Source organism: Lepisosteus oculatus, chromosome 27, assembly GCF_040954835.1.
Source record: "Lepisosteus oculatus isolate fLepOcu1 chromosome 27, fLepOcu1.hap2, whole genome shotgun sequence".
NCBI lineage: Eukaryota > Metazoa > Chordata > Actinopteri > Semionotiformes > Lepisosteidae > Lepisosteus > Lepisosteus oculatus.
Genome location: NC_090722.1, coordinates 9,788,470 through 9,812,062, shown reverse-complemented (window position 1 = coordinate 9,812,062; position 23,593 = coordinate 9,788,470). Strand labels below are relative to the sequence as shown.

General features: G+C 54.0%; 1 protein-coding gene across 2 annotated transcripts in view; it reads right to left on the bottom strand.

Moving 5' to 3' along the window:
* Positions 1-23,593, bottom strand: part of grik5 (glutamate receptor, ionotropic, kainate 5) — a 34,664-nt gene that overhangs the window by 5,720 nt on the left and 5,351 nt on the right. For both annotated transcript variants that reach the window (XM_069184650.1, XM_069184651.1), the window contains 16 exons: positions 19,329-20,947; positions 11,535-11,694; positions 9,437-9,601; positions 9,136-9,233; positions 8,448-8,613; positions 7,049-7,227; positions 6,746-6,799; positions 5,089-5,250; positions 4,428-4,580; positions 3,945-4,049; positions 3,676-3,783; positions 3,375-3,578; positions 2,306-2,419; positions 1,622-1,731; positions 768-941; positions 211-376 (listed from right to left, as the gene is read on the bottom strand). In XM_069184650.1, coding sequence (XP_069040751.1) covers positions 211-376; positions 768-941; positions 1,622-1,731; positions 2,306-2,419; positions 3,375-3,578; positions 3,676-3,783; positions 3,945-4,049; positions 4,428-4,580; positions 5,089-5,250; positions 6,746-6,799; positions 7,049-7,227; positions 8,448-8,613; positions 9,136-9,233; positions 9,437-9,601; positions 11,535-11,643 — 2,067 coding nt within the window. In that variant the 5' untranslated portion in view covers positions 11,644-11,694; positions 19,329-20,947. The remainder of the gene's footprint in view (positions 1-210; positions 377-767; positions 942-1,621; positions 1,732-2,305; positions 2,420-3,374; positions 3,579-3,675; positions 3,784-3,944; positions 4,050-4,427; positions 4,581-5,088; positions 5,251-6,745; positions 6,800-7,048; positions 7,228-8,447; positions 8,614-9,135; positions 9,234-9,436; positions 9,602-11,534; positions 11,695-19,328; positions 20,948-23,593) is intronic.

Below are 23,593 nucleotides of genomic sequence, written 5' to 3'. Positions count from 1 at the left end.
AGAGAGCAAGGGGGAGAGGAGGGAGAGAGGAGAGGGATGGGGGAGAGAGGAGAGTAGGGGCAGAGAGGAACAGAGAGAGGAGAGTGTCAGCACACCCATTACAAAGCCTGACGTACCCCCACACTGCACTAAGCCCAGGAGAGGGAGGACTGAGGAAGATTAACAGGGACAGAGGAAGTTCAGACCAGACACCCCTCCACTGGACCGTACCATGAAGAAGGTCATGGTGCTCCCCCCATGGATGGTGCCGTACTCGATGTTGGTTTGGTCCGCTAGGTCGTCGGCCGACTCGATGGGCACCTCCATGCGCTGCACCGTGAGGAAGGCGGCCAGGTTCGCCGTGTAAGAGGAGATGATGATGAGTGTGAAGGCCCACCTGAGAGAGGGGTTACAGCACAGAGAGAGAGAGATGGGTTAGAGGACAGAGAGAGAGGGGTTACAGCACAGAGAGAGAGGGGGGTTACAGCACAGAGAGAGGGGTTAGAGGACAGAGAGAGAGGGGTTAGAGGACAGAGAGAGAGAGAGGGGTTACAGCACAGAGAGAGAGAGGGGTTAGAGGACAGAGAGAGAGGGGTTAGAGGACAGAGAGAGAGAGAGGGGTTACAGCACACAGAGAGAGGGTTTAGAGGACAGAGAGAGAGGGGGTTTACAGCACAGAGAGAGAGGGGGTTTAGAAGACAGAGAGAGAGGGGGTTTACATCACAGAGAGAGAGGGGGGTTAGAAGACAGAGAGAGGGGTTGAAGGACAGAGAGACGGGCGCACTGACCAGACTCCACTGACACAGCGAGTGGACAGCGCCCTGGGCATGATCTCAGAGCCCTGCTGCATGAACCCGCCCACTGGGAACCACAGGCTGTTGCCCAGCGTGTACTGGTTCTCCAGCACGTCCCTCCTCTCCCGCAGACAGGGGTGCGGATTGTACCACTCGTAGGGGCTGAGCCTGGACACAGGGAGAGACGGAGACACTGGTCAGGTGGTACAGTCCACCAGCACGCCACTGGCACAGAGGGGTACTCACAGCTGCTTTCAGACTGATGGACAGGTGTGTGTGCCAGTGAGACAGGAGTGTGTCACACAGACAGGTGTGTGTGCCAGTGAGACAGGTGGGTGTGTGTGTGTGTCAGTGAGACAGACAGCTATGTGTGTGTGTGGATCAGTGAGACAGGTGTGTGTGAATCAGTGAGACAGGTGTGTGTGTGTCAGTGAGACAGACAGGTGTGTGTGGATCAGTGAGACAGGTGTGTGTGAATCAGTGAGACAGGTGTGTGTGTCAGTGAGACAGACAGGTGTGTGTGTGGATCAGTGAGACAGACAGCTATGTGTATGTGTGTGGATCAGTGAGACAGGTGTGTGTGAATCGGTGAGACAGGTGTGTGTGTGTCAGTGAGACAGACAGGTGTGTGTGTGTGTGGATCAGTGCGACAGGTGTGTGTGTGTGTGTGTGTGGATCAGTGCGACAGGTGTGTGTGTGTGTGGATCAGTGAGACAGGTGTGTGTGTGGGGATCAGTGAGACAGGTGTGTGGGTGTGTGTGGATCAGTGCGAGAGGTGTGTGTGTCTGTGTGTGGATCAGTGAGACAGGCATGTGTGTGTGTGTGGATCAGTGCGACAGGTGTGTTACCTGGCGGCCAGGAAGAGCACACAGCTGACAGCCAGGTACGCCAGCAGCATGAAGAGCCAGACCGCAGGAGAAAAGGGGTCCAGGAAGGAGAAGTATCCCGGCTTGCGGCCCTGCGGGGAGAGCAGGGTCACACGCATCCTGCAGCACCCCGACCCTCGCCTGAGCACCCCGACCACGTCCCTCAGAGTGCAGAGGCACCACTTCTCCCAGAACAACCACCCCGGGTCCCAGTTCTCATTCAGACCTGCGGCCGCAGCCTTGCTCAGCAGCAGATTCTCTTCCTCATGTTGACGCCTAATGTTTGTTTTGTGTGTTTCTTTATATTGTCTGCGGCTGTATAACAAACTGCCCCTTGGGGATAATGAAGATTCTCTCAGAGGTGACAATGGGGTCTGTTAGGAGCCGCAATCTCTCCTGCCACCACTGGAGGGCAACATTCACGTCTATTCTGAGCTGCAATCTCTCCTGCCACCACTGGAGGGCAACATTCAGGTCTATTCTGAGCCGCAATCTCTCCTGCCACCACTGGAGGGCAACATTCAGGTCTATTCTGAGCCGCAATCTCTCCTGCCACCACTGGAGGGCAACATTCACGTCTATTCTGAGCTGCAAAGCGTGGCTGGTATTCGATCTAATCTCCCTTCTCCGCCCTCGCTCTCTTCCCCTCTCCCTGACCCCCCTCACCAGGTGCACTCGGTACAGGATGCTGATCCCCAGGGTCATGAAGGGCTTGGAGAAGTCGATCACCTTCTCTCGCTCGGCAGTGATGGTGAAGCCGGCAACTGCCAGGTCTGCTTTCTGAGGGGGAGGGAGAGGAGGAGGAGAGAGAGAGGAAGAGGAGGAGAGAGGGAGAGGGAGAGGAGGTGAGAGAGGGAGAGGAGGAGGAGGGAGAGAGGAAGAGGAGGAGAGAGGGAGAGGAGGTGAGAGAGGGAGAGGAGGAGGAGAGAGAGAGGAAGAGGAGGAGAGAGGGAGAGGGAGAGGAGGAGAGAGAGAGGAAGAGGAGGGGAGAGAGGGAGAGGAGGGGAGAGAGGGAGAGGAGGAGCAGAGAGAGAGGGAGAGGAGGTGAGAGAGGGAGAGTATGAGAAGGAGAGGAAGAGGGTGAGAGAGGGAGAGGAGGAGGAGGAGTGGAAGAGGGTGAGAGAGGGCGAGGAAGAGTAGAAGGAGTGGAAGAGGGTGAGAGAGGGAGAGGAGGAGGAGGAGAGAGGGAGAGGAGGAGAGATGAGGTTACTGCTGCGCCTCTGTTCAACAGTCACACTGCTCTCCCTGACGACCTCCCAGAGGCCTGACACTCCATTAATTAACACGCACTGTCTAATTAACCAGCGTGCTAATGACTGCCAATGGATCCCCGGACAGCTCTCTGCACACAGGGCTCTGCGCTGCAGCGACAGTGTGGTGCACCAGCTCCTCGCCACGTCCCCCGGTCTCAGAGCCCCGATAACGGGGTCCCCCACCCCAGTACTACAGCGCCCCTACAGTGCGTCCTGTTCGTGAGCTCCCGGACTGTTCTGAGCTCTGCCAGCTGTAGAACGCAGAACGATTCATCATCATCATCATCATCATCATCATAATGCCTTTCCAGCCCCTAGCACGCTGCACACAGCGAAGAGTAAAAGATGGAAATGAAGCCAGCACGAGAGCCCAGGGTATTCGCACACAGGCCCTGGTGAGGAGGAGTGTGGGTTAGACCAGTCAGGGGACCTGCTTCTCGCAGAGTCGGAGGAAGGGTTAACGAGGCCGTCAGGCTGATTACCCTGTTGATGAGCTCCCCCACCATGCCCGTCCAGGAGCCGTTGGGCTCAGGGGCGCCGTACAGACCGTCGTCCACCAGCTTGATGCTGTAGGAGAACTTGAGGATGTCGGCCAGCTCCTTCAGCATGTCCACGCAGAAGCCCTCGTACTGGTCATTGCCCGCGAACTCCTGGTAGTTCGTCTTCCGCATCACGTAGGGGTCCTCCTGCGCAGACACACAGCGGCGTCACACAGCGGCAGAGAGTGCAGCCTGACCTCACCAACATGGCGGCCCCCCGCCAACAGGCACACATTGCCCTTACCAGTATGGTGGTGACTGTGAGCGTCTTGTTGGCCAGGGTCTCGGACACGTTGATGTCCAGAGAGGTGGAGTTCATCACCAGGGTGTTGTTGGAGAACCAGATACCGATCTGAGAGACACACAGGAGAGGGAGAGGCGTTTGTTCAGGCAGACAGAGACAGGATTTCGGAGCCTTATCCTCTTTGAGCCCGAAAATGCTTGACTTTTTAACACCCCCCCCCCCTCCTCAAACCACCCCCACTTGGGCATGACCCCTGACCCCAGGCTGACCTCTTTGTGACCCCTGCGGTGCTTCTCCAGGATGCGGAGAGTGTAGTTGATCCTCTGGCCTTTGCTGTTGAATTCCACCCGCCCTGTCAGTCCGTCGTACTCCACCTGGGAGGGCGAGATCGGGGCACGGAGGTCAGAGACAGGCAGGGAGACAGGCAGACAGAGAGACAGGTGCACAAACAGACAAGCAGACAGGTGCAGAAACATACAGGCAGAGAGACAGGCACACAGAGAGGCAGAGAGACAGGCACACAGAGAGATAGGTGCACAAACAGGCAGACAGACAGGCAGACAGGTGCAGAAACATACAGACGGAGAGACAGGCACACAGACAGGCAGAGAGACAGGCAGACAGAGATAGGTGCACAAACAGACAGGCACACAGACAGGCAGAGAGACAGGCAGACAGAGATAGGTGCACAAACAGACAGGCACACAGACAGAGAGACAGACACACCGACAGACAGACAGAGAGGGACTGACCATTCTCAGGTAGTTCATCAGGCTGGTGCCGTGTTGCCAGATATGGGAAGAGTTGCAGGACAGAGGCTTGACCCCGATCTCCTGGCTGCGGTTCAGCTCTCTCACTGCGCTGACCACAACGTGAACCGCATCAAACATCAGGGCTGAGGACAGCTGAGAGAGAGAGGGGTCAATACAGACACTGACTGGACACTCCAGTACATGAACACTGCACTGAGAGAGAGAGGGGTTCATACAGACACACTGACTGGACACTCCAGTACATTAACACTGCACTGAGAGAGAGAGGGGTTAATACAGACACACTGACTGGACACTCCAGTACATTAACACTGCACTGAGAGAGAGAGGGGTTCATACAGACACACTGACTGGACACTACAGTACATGAACACTGCACTGAGAGAGAGAGGGGTTAATACAGACACACTGACTGGACACTCCAGTACATTAACACTGCACTGAGAGAGAGGGGGGTTAATACAGACACACTGACTGGACACTCCAGTACATTAACACTGCACTGAGAGAGAGAGGGGTTAATACAGACACACTGACTGGACACTCCAGTACATTAACACTGCACTGAGAGAGAGGGGTTCATACAGACACACTGACTGGACACTCCAGTACATTAACACTGCACTGAGAGAGCTCTCACCGCTGGTCCTGGGTATGGGTTGAGATCACAGCTCTCTCTCCAAGAGAGGTTGAGGCTGCGAATGAACTCTAGATAGAAGGGATGGCTGGTGTTAAACATGGAGAATCCGACAATGTTGGATTGGTCATCCACCACGTCATCTAACCTGAGCAGAGGGAAATCCTGAGAGAAGAGAGAAGGAGAAAGAGAGTCACAGCGAGGGACAGTCACAGTGGGGGAGAGACATAGTGTGGACAGGCACAGTGAGGGAGAGACACAGTGAGGGACATAGGGAGGGAGAGACACAGTGAGGGAGAGACATTGTGAGAGAGAGACACAGTGAGGGAGTGTCACAGTGAGGGACAGATACAGTGAGGGAGAGTCACAGTGAGGGACAGTCATAGTTAGGGACAGATACATTGAGGGAGGGTCACAGTGAGGGACAGATACAGTGAGGGACAGATACAGTGAGGGAGAGTCACAGTGAGGGACAGTTACAGTGAGGGACAGATACAGTGAGGGACAGATACAGTGAAAGAGAGTCACAGTGAGGGACAGTCATAGTTAGGGACAGATACAGTGAGGGAGAGTCACAGTGAGGGACAGATACAGTGAGGGAGAGTCACAGTGAGGGACAGTCACAGTGAGGGACAGATACAGTGAGGGACAGTCACAGTGAGGGACAGTCACAGTGAGGGACAGTCACAGTGAGGGACAGATACAGTGAGGGACAGTCACAGTGAGGGACAGATACAGTGAAAGAAAGTCACAGTGAGAGACAGATACAGTGAGGGAGAGTCACAGTGAGGGACAGATACAGTGAGGGACAGATACAGTGAGGGACAGATACAGTGAAAGAGAGTCACAGTGAGGGACAGTCATAGTTAGGGACAGATACAGTGAGGGAGAGTCACAGTGAGGGACAGATACAGTGAGGGAGAGTCACAGTGAGGGACAGTCACAGTGAGGGACATATACAGTGAGGGAGAGTCACAGTGAGGGACAGTCACAGTGAGGGAGAATCACAGTGAGGGACAGATACAGTGAGGGACAGTCACAGTGAGGGACAGATACAGTGAAAGAAAGTCACAGTGAGAGACAGATACAGTGAGGGAGAGTCACAGTGAGGGACAGATACAGTGAGGGACAGATACGGTGAGGGAGTATCACAGTGAGGGACAGTCACAGTGAGGGAGAGTCACAGTGAGGGACAGATACAGTGAGGGACAAATACAGTGAGGGAGAGTCACAGTGAGGGAGAGTCACAGTGAGGGACAGATACAGTGAGGGACAGTCACAGTGAGGGAGAGTCACAGTGAGGGACAGTCACAGTGAGGGACAGATACAGTGAGGGACAGTCACAGTGAGGGAGAGTCACAGTGAGGGAGAGTCACAGTGAGAGACAGATACAGTGAGGGAGAGTCACAGTGAGGGACAGATACAGTGAGGGACAGTCACAGTGAGGGAGAGTCACGGTGAGGGACAGATACAGTGAGGGACAGATACAGTGAGGGACAGTCACAGTGAGGGACAGATACAGTGAGGGACAGTCACAGTGAGGGACAGATACTGTGAGGAAAAGAACTGTCTTAATTATCAAAGCTCTGGAAATACTGCTATTGCGATTCTTCCAAACAAAGAATTAGTGAAAGAGAATTTGTCCTGTGACGAGTCTTACCATGGTAGTGAGGATGAACTTGTAGAATGCTGATGTCATCCCCAGCTCCGCTGCCTGGGGGAGAGAGAGTGAAGGAGTGAGAGATTCATGTGTTGCACGGGTCAGACAGGATCTGTGCTGTCGCAGAATTACTGTAGCTGCTCTGTCTTTGATGAGGAAGAATTGGAAGACAAGTTTATATTCCCATTCTTGCATTCCATATTCTGGGTGTTTTATGATGTACTTCTGCTATTCTAGATGTATTAGAGCTTATTCCAGGTGCAGGAGTAGATAACCACCTGCTGCAGGAGATGTTGTCTTTACCTTCTTGAGGATGAGGTAGGAGATGGAGGCGTTGGCGTCGATGATGATGGTGGCCACTTTGTCATCCCGAATCTCCTTCAGCAGGGGGGTGGGGTCGTGGCTGTCATCCAGCATCCGGATCGACAGCGTGTCCCGGGAGATGAGGAACTTCCGCACCAGCTCCTCCAGTCTCAGCAGGCCTGGGTGGGGCGAGACAGAGGGGTCAGGCGGGCGTGTCTCACAGGGAGAGAGGTCCCTGCTCTCCACAGGGACGCGGACTGAGCGGCGACCTGCCCTCTCGCCCGCCGGTGGCTCAGGGCGCCGTGAAGGAGGAGAGGGAAGAGGGACCAGAGACACCACAAGCCCAGAGTGAGTTCAGAGCGATCATGGTGAGTGCTGGTGAGTACAGGGTGGGTTTGGGTACAGTGTGAGTGGAGTGGGAGTAGATGATGTGTACAGTGGGAGTAGATGATGTGTACAGTGTGAGTGGAGTGGGAGTAGATGATGTGTACAGTGGGAGTAGATGATGTGTACAGTGTAAGTGGAGTGGGAGTAGATGATGTGTACAGTGGGAGTAGATGATGTGTACAGTGTGAGTAGAGTGGGAGTAGATGATGTGTACAGTGTGAGTGGAGTGGGAGTAGATGATGTGTATAGTGGAAGTAAATGATGTGTACAGTGTAAGTGGAGTGGGAGTAGATGATGTGTACAGTGGGAGTAGATGATGTGTACAGTGTAAGTGGAGTGGGAGTAGATGATGTGTACAGTGGGAGTAGATGATGTGTACAGTGTGAGTGGAGTGGGAGTAGATGATGTGTACAGTGGGAGTAGATGATGTGTACAGTGGGAGTGGAGTGGGAGTAGATGATGTGTACAGTGGGAGTAGATGATGTGTACAGTGTGAGTGGAGTGGGAGTAGATGATGTGTACAGTGGGAGTAGATGATGTGTACAGTGTGAGTGGAGTGGGAGTAGATGATGTGTACAGTGGGAGTAGATGATGTGTACAGTGGGAGTGGAGTGGGAGTAGATGATGTGTACAGTGGGAGTAGATGATGTGTACAGTGTGAGTGGAGTGGGAGTAGATGATGTGTACAGTGGGAGTAGATGATGTGTACAGTGGGAGTGGAGTGGGAGTAGATGATGTGAACAGTGGGAGTAGATGATGTGTACAGTGTGAGTGGAGTGGGAGTAGATGATGTGTACAGTGGGAGTAGATGATGTGTACAGTGTGAGTGGAGTGGGAGTAGATGATGTGTACAGTGGGAGTAGATGATGTGTACAGTGTGAGTGGAGTGGGAGTAGATGATGTGTACAGTGGGAGTAGATGATGTGTACAGTGTGAGTGGAGTGGGAGTAGATGATGTGTGCAGTGTGAGTAGAGTGTGAGTAGATGATGTGTACAGTGCGTGGTCACTCACACTCTGCCTTGGCACAGATGAGGCTGGCAGAGGGGTAGCTGAAGGACTGCAGGATGGCGCCGACGGCCAGGCTCAGGTCCTCGTTGCTGGGATACAGACTGACCGAAGCAAAGCGCAGGTAGGGCAGCCTGGGCGTCTCCTCTGGACCGATCTTCACATGAGGGATCTGAGGGAGAGGACACAGTTATCACACACAGACACACACAGACACACACAGTTATCACACACAGATAGACACACAGAGACACACAGGTAGACACACAGAGACACACAGACAGACACACAGAGACACACAGGCAGATACACAGAGACACACAGACAGAAACACATACAGACACACAGAGACACACAGGCAGATACATAGAGACACACACAGACAAACAGAGACACAGAGACAAAGAAACACAAACAGGCAGAAACACACATAGAGGCACAGAGACACAAACAGACAGACAGACAGACAGACAGACAGACAGAGACACAGACACACACAGAGACACACAGACAGACAGGCACACAGGCACAGAGACACAGACACACACAGACAAACCCAGAGAGACACAGACAGGCACACAGGCACAGAGACACAGACATGCACAGACAAACCCAGAGAGACAGGCCCAGAGACACAGACACACAGAGACACAGACAGACAGAGACAGGCACACAGACAGGCCCAGTCTCTTACCTCTTTCTCTCCGCAGATGTGACTCACAGTTGACCCAGAGGCTGGGCTGGACGCAGGGCCTAAAACTGAGACCACACCCTTCGGCAAAATCTGACACACTGAGAGAGGAAAGGGCAGGCAGAGAGAGGGGCAGAGAGGGCAGGAGAGAGGAGTGAGAGAAGGTTTAGAGGGAGGAGGAGACAGAGAAGGATGTAGTGAGGTGAGAGAGAAGAGGAGAGAGGGAAGAAAAAGGAGGTCAGTACAGCCGCCAGTGACAGGCCGAGTGTACAGTGTGAACAAGCTGGGACTCAGGAACACCCACTGGTGTCGGTGGTCTCGTACTGGGAGTCCCTCGGCAGGTCGAAAATGTCCACTTCGACCCGGGCCTTCGCTGGCACCTCGCTCACACTGTTGATGTTCTCTCTGGCCAGAGCCAAGGCCAGGCGCTCCCCTCGGCCACACACCGACTGGTCATCAAGAATCGCAGCTGGACAGAGAGAGAGGGGTTCATACAGACACTGACTGGACACTCCAGTACATTAACACTGCACTGAGAGAGAGGGGTTAATACAGACACACTGACTGGACACTCCAGTACATGAACACTGCACTGAGAGAGAGAGGTTAATACAGACACACTGACTGGACACTCCAGTACATGAACACTGCACTGAGAGAGAGAGGTTAATACAGACACACTGACTGGACACTCCAGTACATTAACACTGCACTGAGAGAGAGAGGGGTTAATACAGACACACTGACTGGACACTCCAGTACATTAACACTGCACTGAGAGAGAGAGGGGTTAATACAGACACACTGACTGGACACTCCAGTACAATAACACTGCACTGAGAGAGAGAGGGGTTAATACAGACACACTGACTGGACACTCCAGTACATTAACACTGCACTGAGAGAGAGAGGGGTTAATACAGACACACTGACTGGACACTCCAGGACATGAACACTGCACTGAGAGGGAGGAGTAGTGAGAGTGTGTCATGTACAGTAGATGTGTGTGCTGGGTGTTTGCAGTAAACTGTGTTATTACCTCATTAGAGCTTTGTACATTAACGACTAATTTAATCAGAAATAAGTGGTTGCGACACAGCTGCTCATATAAACACTGTACAACCTTCTTTTCCAGCACTGAAAACAATAATCGTATTAATATCAATTATTCATTTCAGTGGTGGCAATAATAATGACAGTAGAATTAATCTGAAAATGAATTGTGCTGTTATTTTAAATGGGAGTGAAAGTTCAGAAAAAAGAGAGGAAAGAGGGGAGAAGTAAGAGGGAGGAGAGAGAGGAGAAGGAGGAGAGGAGAGAGGGGAGAAGGGGAGAGAGGAGAGGAGAAGGAGGAGAGAGAGGAGAGAGGAGAGAGGGGAGAGGAAAAGGAGGAGAGAGAGGAGAGAGGAGCGACTGAGAGGAGAGAGGGGTGGTGGTAGAGAAAGGAGTGTTAAAGGAGAGGAGAGAGAGGAAGGGAGTGTGGGATAACTGTTCTGACTGTGGAAAGACTGTAATCAGTCATGACAAGAACGCTCTTTAAATTGTATTGACCTGACTTGTGTGGGTCAGAGTCAGAGCTGTGTAGCTCTTGTACAGGTGTGTCAAGAGAGGACAGGATACTACAGGCTGTATGACTGTGTAGCGGTTGTGTGTGGTTGTGTAGTGGTGTCATTCTCAGAGAGGACAGGATGTTTCAGGCTGTATGACTGTGTAGCAGTTGTGTGTGGTTGTGTAGTGGTGTCATTCTCAGAGAGGACAGGATGTTTCAGGCTGTATGACTGTGTAGCGGTTGTGTGTGGTTGTGTAGTGGTGTCATTCTCAGAGAGGACAGGATGTTTCAGGCTGTATGACTGTGTAGCAGTTGTGTGTGGTTGTGTAGTGGTGTCATTCTCAGAGAGGACAGGATGTTTCAGGCTGTATGACTGTGTAGCGGTTGTGTGTGGTTGTGTAGTGGTGTCATTCTCAGAGAGGACAGGATGTTTCAGGCTGTATGACTGTGTAGCGGTTGTGTGTGGTTGTGTAGTGGTGTCATTCTCAGAGAGGACAGGATGTTTCAGGCTGTATGACTGTGTAGCGGTTGTGTGTGGTTGTGTAGTGGTGTCATTCTCAGAGAGGACAGGATGTTTCAGGCTGTATGACTGTGTAGCGGTTGTGTGTGGTTGTGTAGTGGTGTCATTCTCAGAGAGGACAGGATGTTTCAGGCTGTATGACTGTGTAGCGGTTGTGTGTGGTTGTGTAGTGGTGTCATTCTCAGAGAGGACAGGATGTTACAGGCTGTATGACTGTGTAGCGGTTGTGTGTGGTTGTGCAGTGTGCGACTCACCTATTCTCAGAGAGGACAGGATGCTACAGACTGTATGACTGTGTAGCGGTTGTGTGTGGTTGTGCAGTGTGCGACTCACCTATTCTCAGAGAGGACAGGACGGTAGCCTGGCTGTAACGGGGCTGGACCACGGTCAGCAACAGGAAGAGGAAGTGAATCGACAGCAGCAGCGCTGGCAGAGCCGGCATCTTCCACTGCTCCTCATGGAGAACGGTCGTCTGGAGGCCCTGCTCTGCCACCTGCAGGACAGGACAGGTCATCACACTTTCCTGAACACAAGAAGAGACCCCAGGAATGGGAATATTCATCGTCTCAGTAGTACACCATCACCGTGTGTGTGTCTCAGTAGTACACCATCACAGTGTGTGTGTCTCAGCAGTACACCATCACCGCGTGTCTCAGTAGTACACCATCACCGCGTGTCTCAGTAGTACACCCACAGTGTGTCTCAGTAGTACACCATCACCGTGTGTGTGTCTCAGTAGTACACTATCACAGTGTGTTTGTGTCTCAGTAGTACACCCACGGTGTGTGTCGTTGTAGCAGTGTGCAGTATGTCTGGTGCTGGGTTTTGGCAGTGCTCATGGTGACCATGCAGAGAATCTGTACCACTGCAACTGTGAGAACGAAAGCCGTGAAATCGGAGATCTTAATTACCAACAGAGACCGAGAGACTCAGACAGAGGGAGAGAGACAGCCTGCAGCCCCAGGCAGTGAGTGAGAGAGACAGGAACGGGGAGAGAGAGAAAGGAGCTGCTGTATCTTTAACCTGGCTGTCAGGAACAAGTGTTAACACCATGTGAAATTCTCCCAAAGAAGAGGAGACAGAGAGAGACATTCCTTCAGAGTGCTGGAGGGGAGAGAACTGTGGTCTCTCACACCAGAGTGCTATGTTACCACACTGGGGTCACTGTGGTCTCTCACACCAGAGTGCTATGTTACCACACTGGGGTCACTGTGGTCTCTCACACCAGAGTGCTGTGTTACCACACTGGGGTCACTGTGGTCTCTCACACCAGAGTGCTGTGTTACTACACTGGGGTCACTGTGGTCTCTCACACCAGAGTGCTATGTTACCACACTGGGGTCACTGTGGTCTCTCACACCAGAGTGCTGTGTTACCACACTGGGGTCACTGTGGTCTCATACGAGAGTGCTGTGTTACCACACTGGGGTCACTGTGGTCTCTCACACCAGAGTGCTGTGTTACCACACTGGGGTCACTGTGGTCTCTCACACCAGAGTGCTATGTTACCACACTGGGGTCACTGTGGTCTCTCACACCAGAGTGCTATGTTACCACACTGGGGTCACTGTGGTCTCTCACACCAGAGTGCTGTGTTACCACACTGGGGTCACTGTGGTCTCTCACACCAGAGTGCTGTGTTACCACACTGGGGTCACTGTGGTCTCTCACACCGGAGTGCTATGTTACCACACTGGGGTCACTGTGGTCTCTCACACCAGAGTGCTATGTTACCACACTGGGGTCACTGTGGTCTCTCACACCAGAGTGCTATGTTACCACACTGGGGTCACTGTGGTCTCTCACACCGGAGTGCTATGTTACCACACTGGGGTCACTGTGGTCTCTCACACCAGAGTGCTGTGTTACCACACTGGGGTCACTGCGGTCTCACGTGCCGGAGCACTGAGAGTGCGGTCTCTCTCTCAATAACACACCGACACAGACCTCAATAACACATTGACACACACCACAATAACAAACTGCCACACACCACCATAATACACTGACATGCACCACAATAATTCACTGACACACACCACAATAATTCTCTGACACGCACCACGATAACACACTGACATGCACCACAATAATTCACTGACATGCATCACAATAACACACTGACACACACCACAATAATTCTCTGACACGCACCACGATAACACACTGACATGCACCACAATAATTCACTGACATGCATCACAATAACACACTGACACACACCACAATAATTCTCTGACACGCACCACGATAACACACTGACATACACCACAATAATTCACTGACACACACCACAATAATTCACTGACACGCACCACGATAACACACTGACACGCACCACAATAATTCACTGACATGCATCACAATAACACACTGACACACACCACAATAATTCACTGACACACACCACATTAATTCACTGATATACAGATTGACACAGACTACAATAACGCACTGACACACACCACGATAATTCACTGACATGCACCACAATAACAAACTGATACACACAACAATAATTCACTGATATACACAATTACACAGACGGCAATAACACACTGACACACCACAATAATTCCCTGACACACACATCGACACAGACCACAATAACACACAGCAGAAAGACACACAGACCCATGAAAGACAGGTGGGCAGGGGCTGGTTTATTCTCTCTGTCCATCAGTCTGTTTGTGAATCTGTACAGCTCTGCACGTTTCTCTAAGGAGGCCAGTTGTTGTGTCAGACAAGCAAAGATCGGAATGACACTGTGTCAGAGACTCTCAGAGTCAGCTCTCTGAGATCTGCAGGGACACCAGGTCACAGCTCAGCAGTTCACACACAGAGTGACCCAGGACTGGTGCAGACATGGTGTGCAGTAACAGTGTGGTAAATCTCTGCGCTCTCGCAGTCCAGTGCAGTAACAGTGTGGTAAATCTCAGCGCTCTCGCAGTCCAGTGCAGTAACAGTGTGGTAAATCTCAGTGCTCTCACAGTCCAGTGCAGTAACAGTGTGGTAAATCTCTGCGCTCTCGCAGTCCAGTGCAGTAACAGTGTGGTAAATCTCAGTGCTCTCACAGTCCAGTGCAGTAACAGTGTGGTAAATCTCTGCGCTCTCACAGTCCAGTGCAGTAACAGTGTGGTAAATCTCTGCGCTCTCGCAGTCCAGTGCAGTAACAGTGTGGTAAATCTCAGTGCTCTCACAGTGCAGGTAACAGAGCCTGCACAGTGGATCTCTAGTTCTGTGGGCAGTAGGACAGCGGCTGTGTCTGTGTCTGTGTCTGTGTCTGTGACCTGTACGGTTTCGTCTCTCGCTCTGCCCTGAGGCCTGCTGCCGTGGCAACAGGAGCAGGTCGGAGAGGGAGTGGCAGCGTCACACTGCCGGGCGCAGAGAGAGCGACATCGCCTCTCTGTGGAGGGAGGGCTGTGGACACAGGGAGTGTGTCAGCCACATCCCCCTCCTCTGCAGGAGGCCCGTCTATTAATCTGCCCGTGAGCGGGGCGTCACAGGCCCCCGCACGATCAATACCCCACTGCCTGAATAATCATGAGAGCCACAGAGGGGGGTGGGACAGGAAGAGAGAGACAGGGGGAGAGAGACAGGGGTTAGAGAGAGACAGGGGGAGAGAGAGGGAGAGAGACAGGGGTTAGAGAGAGACAGGGGAGAGAGAGATACTGCAGAGAAAGAAGACTGGAAAGAGAGACACAGGGGAGAGAGAGAGAGAGACATAGGAGAGAGAGACAGGAGAGAGAGACACAGAGGGGAGAGAGAGAGATACTGCAGGGAGAGTAGAGACAGAAATAGAGACACAGGTGCACTTCCTACTGCACTGTGACAGACACTCTGGGATTAGAGAAACATTCTTCCCCAAATTCAGAAATCTAATCCCAGAGTTCCCTCACCTGCGGGAATCACAACAGGTCCCAATCCTGCTGGGAGAGGGAGGAGCGAACTCAGTTGAACTGGCAGCCTGTGAGTCTGTCTCCCAATGATGCTCAATATGTTTACAGTATATGTAAATATTTTATGATATGTCTTTGTTGTAAATGTCTGTTGATTTTATTTTATTTTTAGTTTTGTTTCGTGTTAATTTTATTATTTTTTTCTTGCTTTGGCAACACTGATTGTACCCATCGGTCATGCTAATAAACCACCTTGAATTGAAATGGAATTGAATTGAGTGGAGAGAGCTGGGAGAGCTGGGAGAGATGGGAGAAGAACAGACAGGGGACGGGGAAGAAGGGAGGCGATCTGGCCAGCAAGGAGAGGAGAAAACAGGGATGGAGGCCAAGTGGAAAAGCGGTCCCGAGGAGAGACAGACAGACCCACAGCACGGCGACTTATAAATACAGAGAGAGAAGCAGGTAGAGCCGAGAGAGGGAGAGGGAGTGGGAGAGAGGGCGTGGGAGGCAGAGAGCTCTATATTTAAATCCTGGTGCTCCAGCCTGAGTGACTGCGTGGTTTAGAACAGACTGCCTGCTCTACAGGAGGCTCCATGTACTGTTACGCTACCAACACGCTACCAACACGGATCCGACACGCCAACATCACACTACTATTCATGCCTCCAACGCACTACTGACATGCTGCCCACACACTACTAACACACCACCGGCACTCTACTAACATGCCCCTGGCGTGCTCCTGACACGCTACCAACACACTACTGACTCCCTGCCAACATGGTCCTGACACACCAACATCACAGCACTAACATGAAACGCTGGCAACACTAGCGGCTCACTACCAACACGGCACTGGCCAACTGTTAGTGAAGACATACGTGACCGTGTATTTACATCTGAGACCGGGGGGAACAACATTACACTTAGGGTGGCTGGAGTATGGAACAAGCTACAAGGCCATTCTGTTGAAGTTCATACTCTGGCTTCTTTCAAGGACTGGCTGGCGGAGATCCTCAGATCAAGTAGCTTATCACTTCCAAACAGGCTGCACTCTCCTGACACACTCGTTACACACTACTGTCACAGTACCTACACACTCCTGACACGCTATAGGACTGTCACACCTGGAGCGGATCAGACTGCTGTGCACTGGGAGTCTGACAGCACTGTCACACCTGGAGCGGATCAGACTGCTGGACACTGGGAGTCTGACTGACAGCACTGTCACACCTGGAGCGGATCAGACTGCACTGGGAGTCTGACTGACACACTGTAACACCTGGAGCGGATCAGACTGCTGTGCACTGGGAGTCTGACTGACACACTGTCACACCTGGAGCGGATCAGACTGCACTGGGAGTCTGACTGACAGCACTGTCACACCTGGAGCGGATCAGACTGCTGTGCACTGGGAGTCTGACTGACTGCTGTGTCCAGACTCCCAGTAACACCTGGAGCGGATCAGACTGCTGTCACTGGGAGTCTGACTGACAGCACTGTCACACCTGGAGCGGATCAGACTGCTGTGCACTGGGAGTCTAACTGACAGCCCTGTAACACCTGGAGCGGATCAGACTGCTGTGCACTGGGAGTCTGACTGACAGCACTGTCACACCTGGAGCGGATCAGACTGCTGTGCACTGGGAGTCTGACTGACACACTGTCACACCTGGAGCGGATCAGACTGCTGTCACTGGGAGTCTGACTGACAGCACTGTCACACCTGGAGCGGATCAGACTGTTGTGCACTGGGAGTCTGACTGACAGCACTGTAACTGCTTTGCACAGCAGACTGATCCGCTCCAGGTGTGACAGGGCTGTCAGTCAGACTCCCAGTGCACAGCAGTCTGATCCGCTCCAGGTGAGACAGTGTGTCAGTCAGACTCCCAGTGCACAGCAGTTTGATCCACTCCAGGTTTACAGTGTTGCCAGTCAGAATCCCAGTTTATAATGTTCTGATCCGCTCCAGGTGTGACAGTGCTGTCAGTCAGACTCCCAGTGTACAGCAGTCTGATCCGCTCCAGGTGTGACAGTGCTGTCAGTCAGACTCCCAGTGCACAGCAGTCTGATCCGCTCCAGGTGTGACAGGGCTGTCAGTCAGACTCCCAGTGCACAGCAGCCTGATCCACTCCAGGTTTACAGTGTTGCCAGTCAGAATCCCAGTTTATAATGTTCTGATCTGCTCCAGGTGTGACAGTGCTGTCAGTCAGACTCCCAGTGTACAGCAGTCTGATCCGCTCCAGGTGTGACAGTGCTGTCAGTCAGACTCCCAGTGCACAGCAGTCTGATCCGCTCCAGGTGTGACAGGGCTGTCAGTCAGAGACTGCTGTCAGCGGGACTTTACTGAAACACACCAGGACAACCTAGACCAGATGTGGACCCACTATCATATAATAAAGAGTGAAACAAAATGTTAGAAGATACAGTTAAAATGAAGAATCAAAATCAAGGGATGGTGTGTCGAAATTGTACGATTCTTTGGTATGACCTTTAGCTCAGGAGATGGTGTACAACTTTGCTCACCAAGGTTACAAACGAGACATGGCTGCCCTGGAGTCCCTCCAGGGAAGAGCAGCCCGGTGCATTCTGGGAGCTAGGTTAGGGAGCTGAATGCTTTCAGTCTTGAACACAGAAAACTACGATGAAAAGGATTCAACTAGTCAAAATCCTCAAAATCATCGACAAAGTCAAACCAGCAGCTTTCTCCAGAATTGACAGTGAGCCACGAACCAGAGGACACAAGTGGAAACTATAGGGGCGTGCGTTTAAAACTGAGAACAGGAGACACTTCCTACACAAAGGGCTGTTGGAGTGTGGAACAAGCTGCCCAGCCATGTTGTTGGAGACCATAACCTGACTGCTTTCAATAATCAGCTGGATGACATCCTGGGATCAATTAACTACTAATTACCAAATGGTTACGATGTGCCAAAAGGCCTCTTGTTGTAACTGTTCTTTTGTTCTCCAATACATACTTATACACAAATACTCACACGTGTAATTACACACACGCTGATATAAACCTGCCTACAGTGACAGAGAAACTACTTCAAACACACGTGCTCATGTGCTCACTAACAGTATGTTACACTCTTACCCTGATTTACACAGACTCACACACTGATAAACACTAACGCACACTGATCCACAGACACTGCTACACTTTTACACTAGTTCAAGCACACTCATTCACTGATACACAAACACTGCAACATTCTTACACTGATTCACACACACTGCTACACCCTGACACTGATTCACACGCATACTGTACACTCATACACACCAACACACACTGCTACACTCTCACCCCGATACACACTCTCACCCCGATACACACACACCGCTACACTCTCACCCCAATACACACACACTGCAACACTCTCACCCTGATACACACACCGCTACACTCTCACCCCGATACACACTCTCACCCCGATACACACACACTGCAACACTCTCACCCTGATACACACACCGCTACACTCTCACCCCGATACACACACACATTGCAACACTCTCACCCTGATACACACACCGCTACACTCTCACCCCGATACACACTCGTACCCTGATACACACACACTGTTACACTCTCACCCTGATACACACACACCGCTACACTCTCACCCTGATACACACACACTGCTACACTCTCACCCCAATACACACACACTGCAACACTCTCACCCTGATACACACACACTGCTACACTCTCACCCCAATACACACACACTGCAACACTCTCACCCTGATACACACACCGCTACACTCTCACCCTGATACACACACACCGCTACACTCTCACCCTGATACACACACACTGTTACACTCTCATCCTGATACACACACACTGTTACACTCTCACCCTGATACACACACACCGCTACACTTTCACCCTGATACACACACTGCTACACACTCACCCTGATACAAACACACTGCTACACCCTGACACTGAATCACACACACTGCTACATTCTGATACTGATTCACACACATACTGTTCACAGATACACACTAACACACACTGCTACACCCTGACACTGATTCACACACATACTGTTCACTGACACACACTGGCTAACACTGCTACACAGACTGATGGACGCACTCCCTGACACAAAGACACAGATCCACAGACTAATACAGACAGACTCACACTCACACACGCACACACGCACACCGGTACACACACGCAGCCCCGGAGAACAGCTCTACTCACAGAATGAAACGATGATGCTACAAACTGTCCGTGGTTTCCACTGGAATCAGCGCTGCTGCAGCCCGGAAAGCACGGAGTATCCAGCCAGAGATCCGAGGAATATCCCAGCAGGCAGGAGCTGGAAGGGGCCGTTGTGTTGTACGGATTGGGATAGGGAAGGCAGGCAGGCGAGTGGGGGCAGGGAACCAGGCTGGCTTAGTCCACAGGAGAATCCGTCAATCCCAGCCTGACCTCCCCTGAAACACCCCCGGCGCCCGGAATGCCGGTCTGGATGTGCCTTTGTTTTGGGAAAAGCCCGGACAAGAAGACGGAAGGAGCCCCACAAGCCCCGGAGGAGGCGGGGAAGAGCGAAACTCTCAGACGCAGCCCCCGACGCCGGAGAGAGAGAGAGAGAGAGAGAGGGAGAGGAGACCCGCTCTGCGGCTCGGCAGGGCTCGGCTCGGCCGGGCTCGGCTCGGGCGGACAGGTCCCTCCCCACTTCGCGGACGCGGACGCGCACGCGGACACCGGCGGCGGAGAGGACGAGGAGGAGATCAGGTTGTGCCGGTCCACCACCACCACCACCACCGACCCCCTGCCCAACCCCCCCCCCCACCCCAAAAAGCTGAAAGGAAGGCCTTCTCTCTCCCTCGCTCCCCCCCTCTCTCTCTGCGTGACGCGCGAAGCCGCCTCCCTCGGCCCCCCCTCTCGCTCGGAGCGGCTCCCCGCGAGCTGCTCACGGGCTGGAGCGCAGCGGCACAGCGGCCCGAGTTAGCAGCACAGGCGCTGGCGCCGGCGCCGGCCCAGGGCCCGCGGCTCGGGTTCGGGGTCCCCCCGCCTCTCTGCCGAACCCCAGCCTCCCGCGGCTCCCATCCCCACCCCCCCCCTCCCTGGCTCTGCCTCCCCTGAGCCGCCGCTGGTGCTGCTGCTGCTGCCTCCAGGCGCAAAGACCCCCTTATGCCTGCCCGCGCCCCCAGTCACCCCAGGGCGTCGCCGCGGAAACCGCAGGCCCACACACCCCTGGCCAGCGACCAGCTCCGGCGGCTCTGGGGCGCCCCCTGCTGGTCCCGGGAGACTTGGCGGGAAGAACCACGTCTCCGGCTTTCTTGGCCGAGACCGATCCCAAAAGATCCCAGCCGGACTCGGAGCGAACAACCCCAGGGGAAGGAGGGCAGGACCAATCCGAACAGAGGAAAGGAGGTGATGCGAGAAAATCCCAAGTCAAACCCGCCGAAAAACTGGGATAGACCACTTCTGCAAATAAATCCGTGACAGAAATCCACAGGTTTTCCAAAATCCCATTTCCACGTTTCTCTGAGGCTCTGGAGGTGTCCACATGGACAAAAACGAATGATCGTTTATTCCCCAGCAGAAGGTCCACAGGCTGTAGATGTTATTTTTTTTATCCAGTTTGGAAAAATCCGCAATAGAGGATTTGGGAACCCCGGGGGCTGTTGGGAATCCCGGCCCACTCTGGGACAGCAGGCAGAGAGAATGATTTGGGAAGTCCGGGGAGTCTGTCTGGCTGTGTTTTTATCCCGATGTTCCAGGGAACATTGCAGCCCATTTCGGAAAGCTTGAATCCCCCAGGAAGACTAATCCGAGTGGCAGCTGTGTGTCCAGTGGGGGAGTGCGGCTGCCTGCAGCGATCCCGGGAAAACAGAAAACAGGGAGAGAAGACGGGATTGTGAAAGACAGGAATATCACAACAGCTCAGCTGTGTCACTCCTGTACCCCCTCCTCTCCGACTCACTCCTGCACCCCCACCTCTCTGCCTCACTCCTGCACCCCCACCTCTCTGCCTCACTCCTGCACCCCCACCTCTCTGCCTCACTCCTGCACCCCCTCCTGTCTGCCTCACTCCTGTACCCCCTCCTCTCCGACTCACTCCTGCACCCCCACCTCTCTGACTCACTCCTGCACCCCCACCTCTCTGCCTCACTCCTGCACCCCCTCCTGTCTGCCTCACTCCTGCACCCCCTCCTCTGTGACTCACTCCTGTCTGCCTCACTCCTGTCTGACTCACTCCTGCACCCCCACCTCTCTGCCTCACTCCTGCACCCCCTCCTGTCTGCCTCACTCCTGCACCTCCTCCTCTGTGACTCACTCCTGCACCCCCTCCTGTCTGCCTCACTCCTGTCTGCCTCACTCCTGCACCCCCACCTCTCTGCCTCACTCCTGCACCCCCTCCTCTCTGACTCACTCCTGCACCCCCTCCTCTGTGACTCACTCCTGCACCCTCACCTCTCTGCCTCACTCCTCTCTGCCTCACTCCTGCACCCCCACCTCTCTGCCTCACTCCTGCACCCCCTCCTGTCTGCCTCACTCCTGCACCCCCACCTCTCTGCCTCACTCCTGCACCCCCACCTCTCTGCCTCACTCCTCTCTGCCTCACTCCTGCACCCCCACCTCTCTGCCTCACTCCTGCACCCCCTCCTGTCTGCCTCACTCCTGCACCCCCACCTCTCTGCCTCACTCCTGCACCCCCTCCTCTGTGCCTCACTCCTCTCTGACTCACACCTGCACTCCCCTCCTGTCTGCCTCACTCCTGTCTGCCTCACTCCTGCACCTCCTCCTCTCTGCCTCACTCCTCTCTGACTCACTCCTGCACCCCCTCCTGTCTGCCTCACTCCTGCACCCCCTCCTCTGTGCCTCACTCCTCTCTGACTCACTCCTGCACCCCCACCTCTCTGACTCACTCCTGCACCTCCTCCTATCTGCCTCACTCCTGCACCCCCTCCTCTCTGCCTCACTCCTTTCTGACTCACTCCTGCACCCCCTCCTGTCTGCCTCACTCCTGCACCCCCTCCTCTGTGCCTCACTCCTCTCTGACTCACTCCTGCACCCCCACCTCTCTGACTCACTCCTGCACCTCCTCCTATCTGCCTCACTCCTGCACCCCCTCCTCTGTGCCTCACTCCTGCACCCCCACCTCTCTGCCTCACTCCTGCACCCCCTCCTCTCTGCCTCACTCCTGCACCCCCTCCTCTCTGCCTCACTCCTGCACCCCCTCCTCTGTGCCTCACTCCTCTCTGACTCACTCCTGCACCCCCTCCTGTCTGTCTCACTCCTGCACCCCCTCCTCTGTGCCTCACTCCTCTCTGCCTCACTCCTGCACCCCCTCCTCTCTGCCTCACTCCTCTCTGACTCACTCCTGCACTCCCCTCCTGTCTGCCTCACTCCTGCACCCCCTCCTCTGTGCCTCACTCCTCTCTGCCTCACTCCTGCACCCCCTCCTCTGTGCCTCACTCCTCTCTGACTCACTCCTGCACCCCCTCCTCTGTGCCTCACTCCTCTCTGACTCACTCCTGCAGGGACAGAGTCTCTGTCTGAGCTGAGAAATCACTGATTTGCCATCAAATCCTCTTCCCTCTCAGTGAGACAGGGCACTGCCTGTGCCAGGGGCACCCCAGCGCCAGTGCAGATCTGGGGTCACCCTGTGTCCAGTACACCCCAGCGCCAGTGTGCAGATCTGGGGTCACCCTGTGTCCAGTACACCCCAGCTCCAGTGTGCAGATCTGGGGTCACCCTGTGTCCAGTACACCCCAGCTCCAGTGTGCAGATCTGGGGTCTCCCTGTGCCCAGTACACCCCAGCGCCAGTGTGCAGATCTGGGGTCACCCTGTGTCCAGTACACCCCAGCGCCAGTGTGCAGATCTGGGGTCACCCTGTGTCCAGTACACCCCAGCTCCAGTGTGCAGATCTGGGGTCACCCTGTGTCCCGTACACCCCAGCTCCAGTGTGCAGATCTGGGGTCACCCTGTGTCCAGTACACCCCAGCGCCAGTGTGCAGATCTGGGGTCACCCTGTGTCCAGTACACCCCAGCTCCAGTGTGCAGATCTGGGGTCACCCTGTGTCCAGTACACCCCAGCTCCAGTGTGCAGATCTGGGGTCACCCTGTGCCCAGTACACCCCAGCTCCAGTGTGCAGATCTGGGGTCACCCTGTGTCCAGTACACCCCAGCTCCAGTGTGCAGGACAGGTGCCACTGACACACACAAACACACACAGACTCTCTCTCTCAGACAGGCCCACTGTCTCAGAGGCTCCCCTCCGTTTGCTCTTGAGCATCTGCGCAGCCCAGAGGCCCCGGGCCAGGGTTCGAGAGGCACGGTCCCCCTCTGTCCACAGCTCCCAGCGGCGCGCGGGGATGGAGGCCGAGGCGGGAGAGGGGGAGGGAGAGGGAGGGGGAGGGGGAGAGGGAGGGGGGAGAGGGACCGCTGAGCCAGAGTCGTTCGCGAGCAGCGGGGACAGGGGACGGGGGGTCGGGGGGACGCCCCTGCGCAG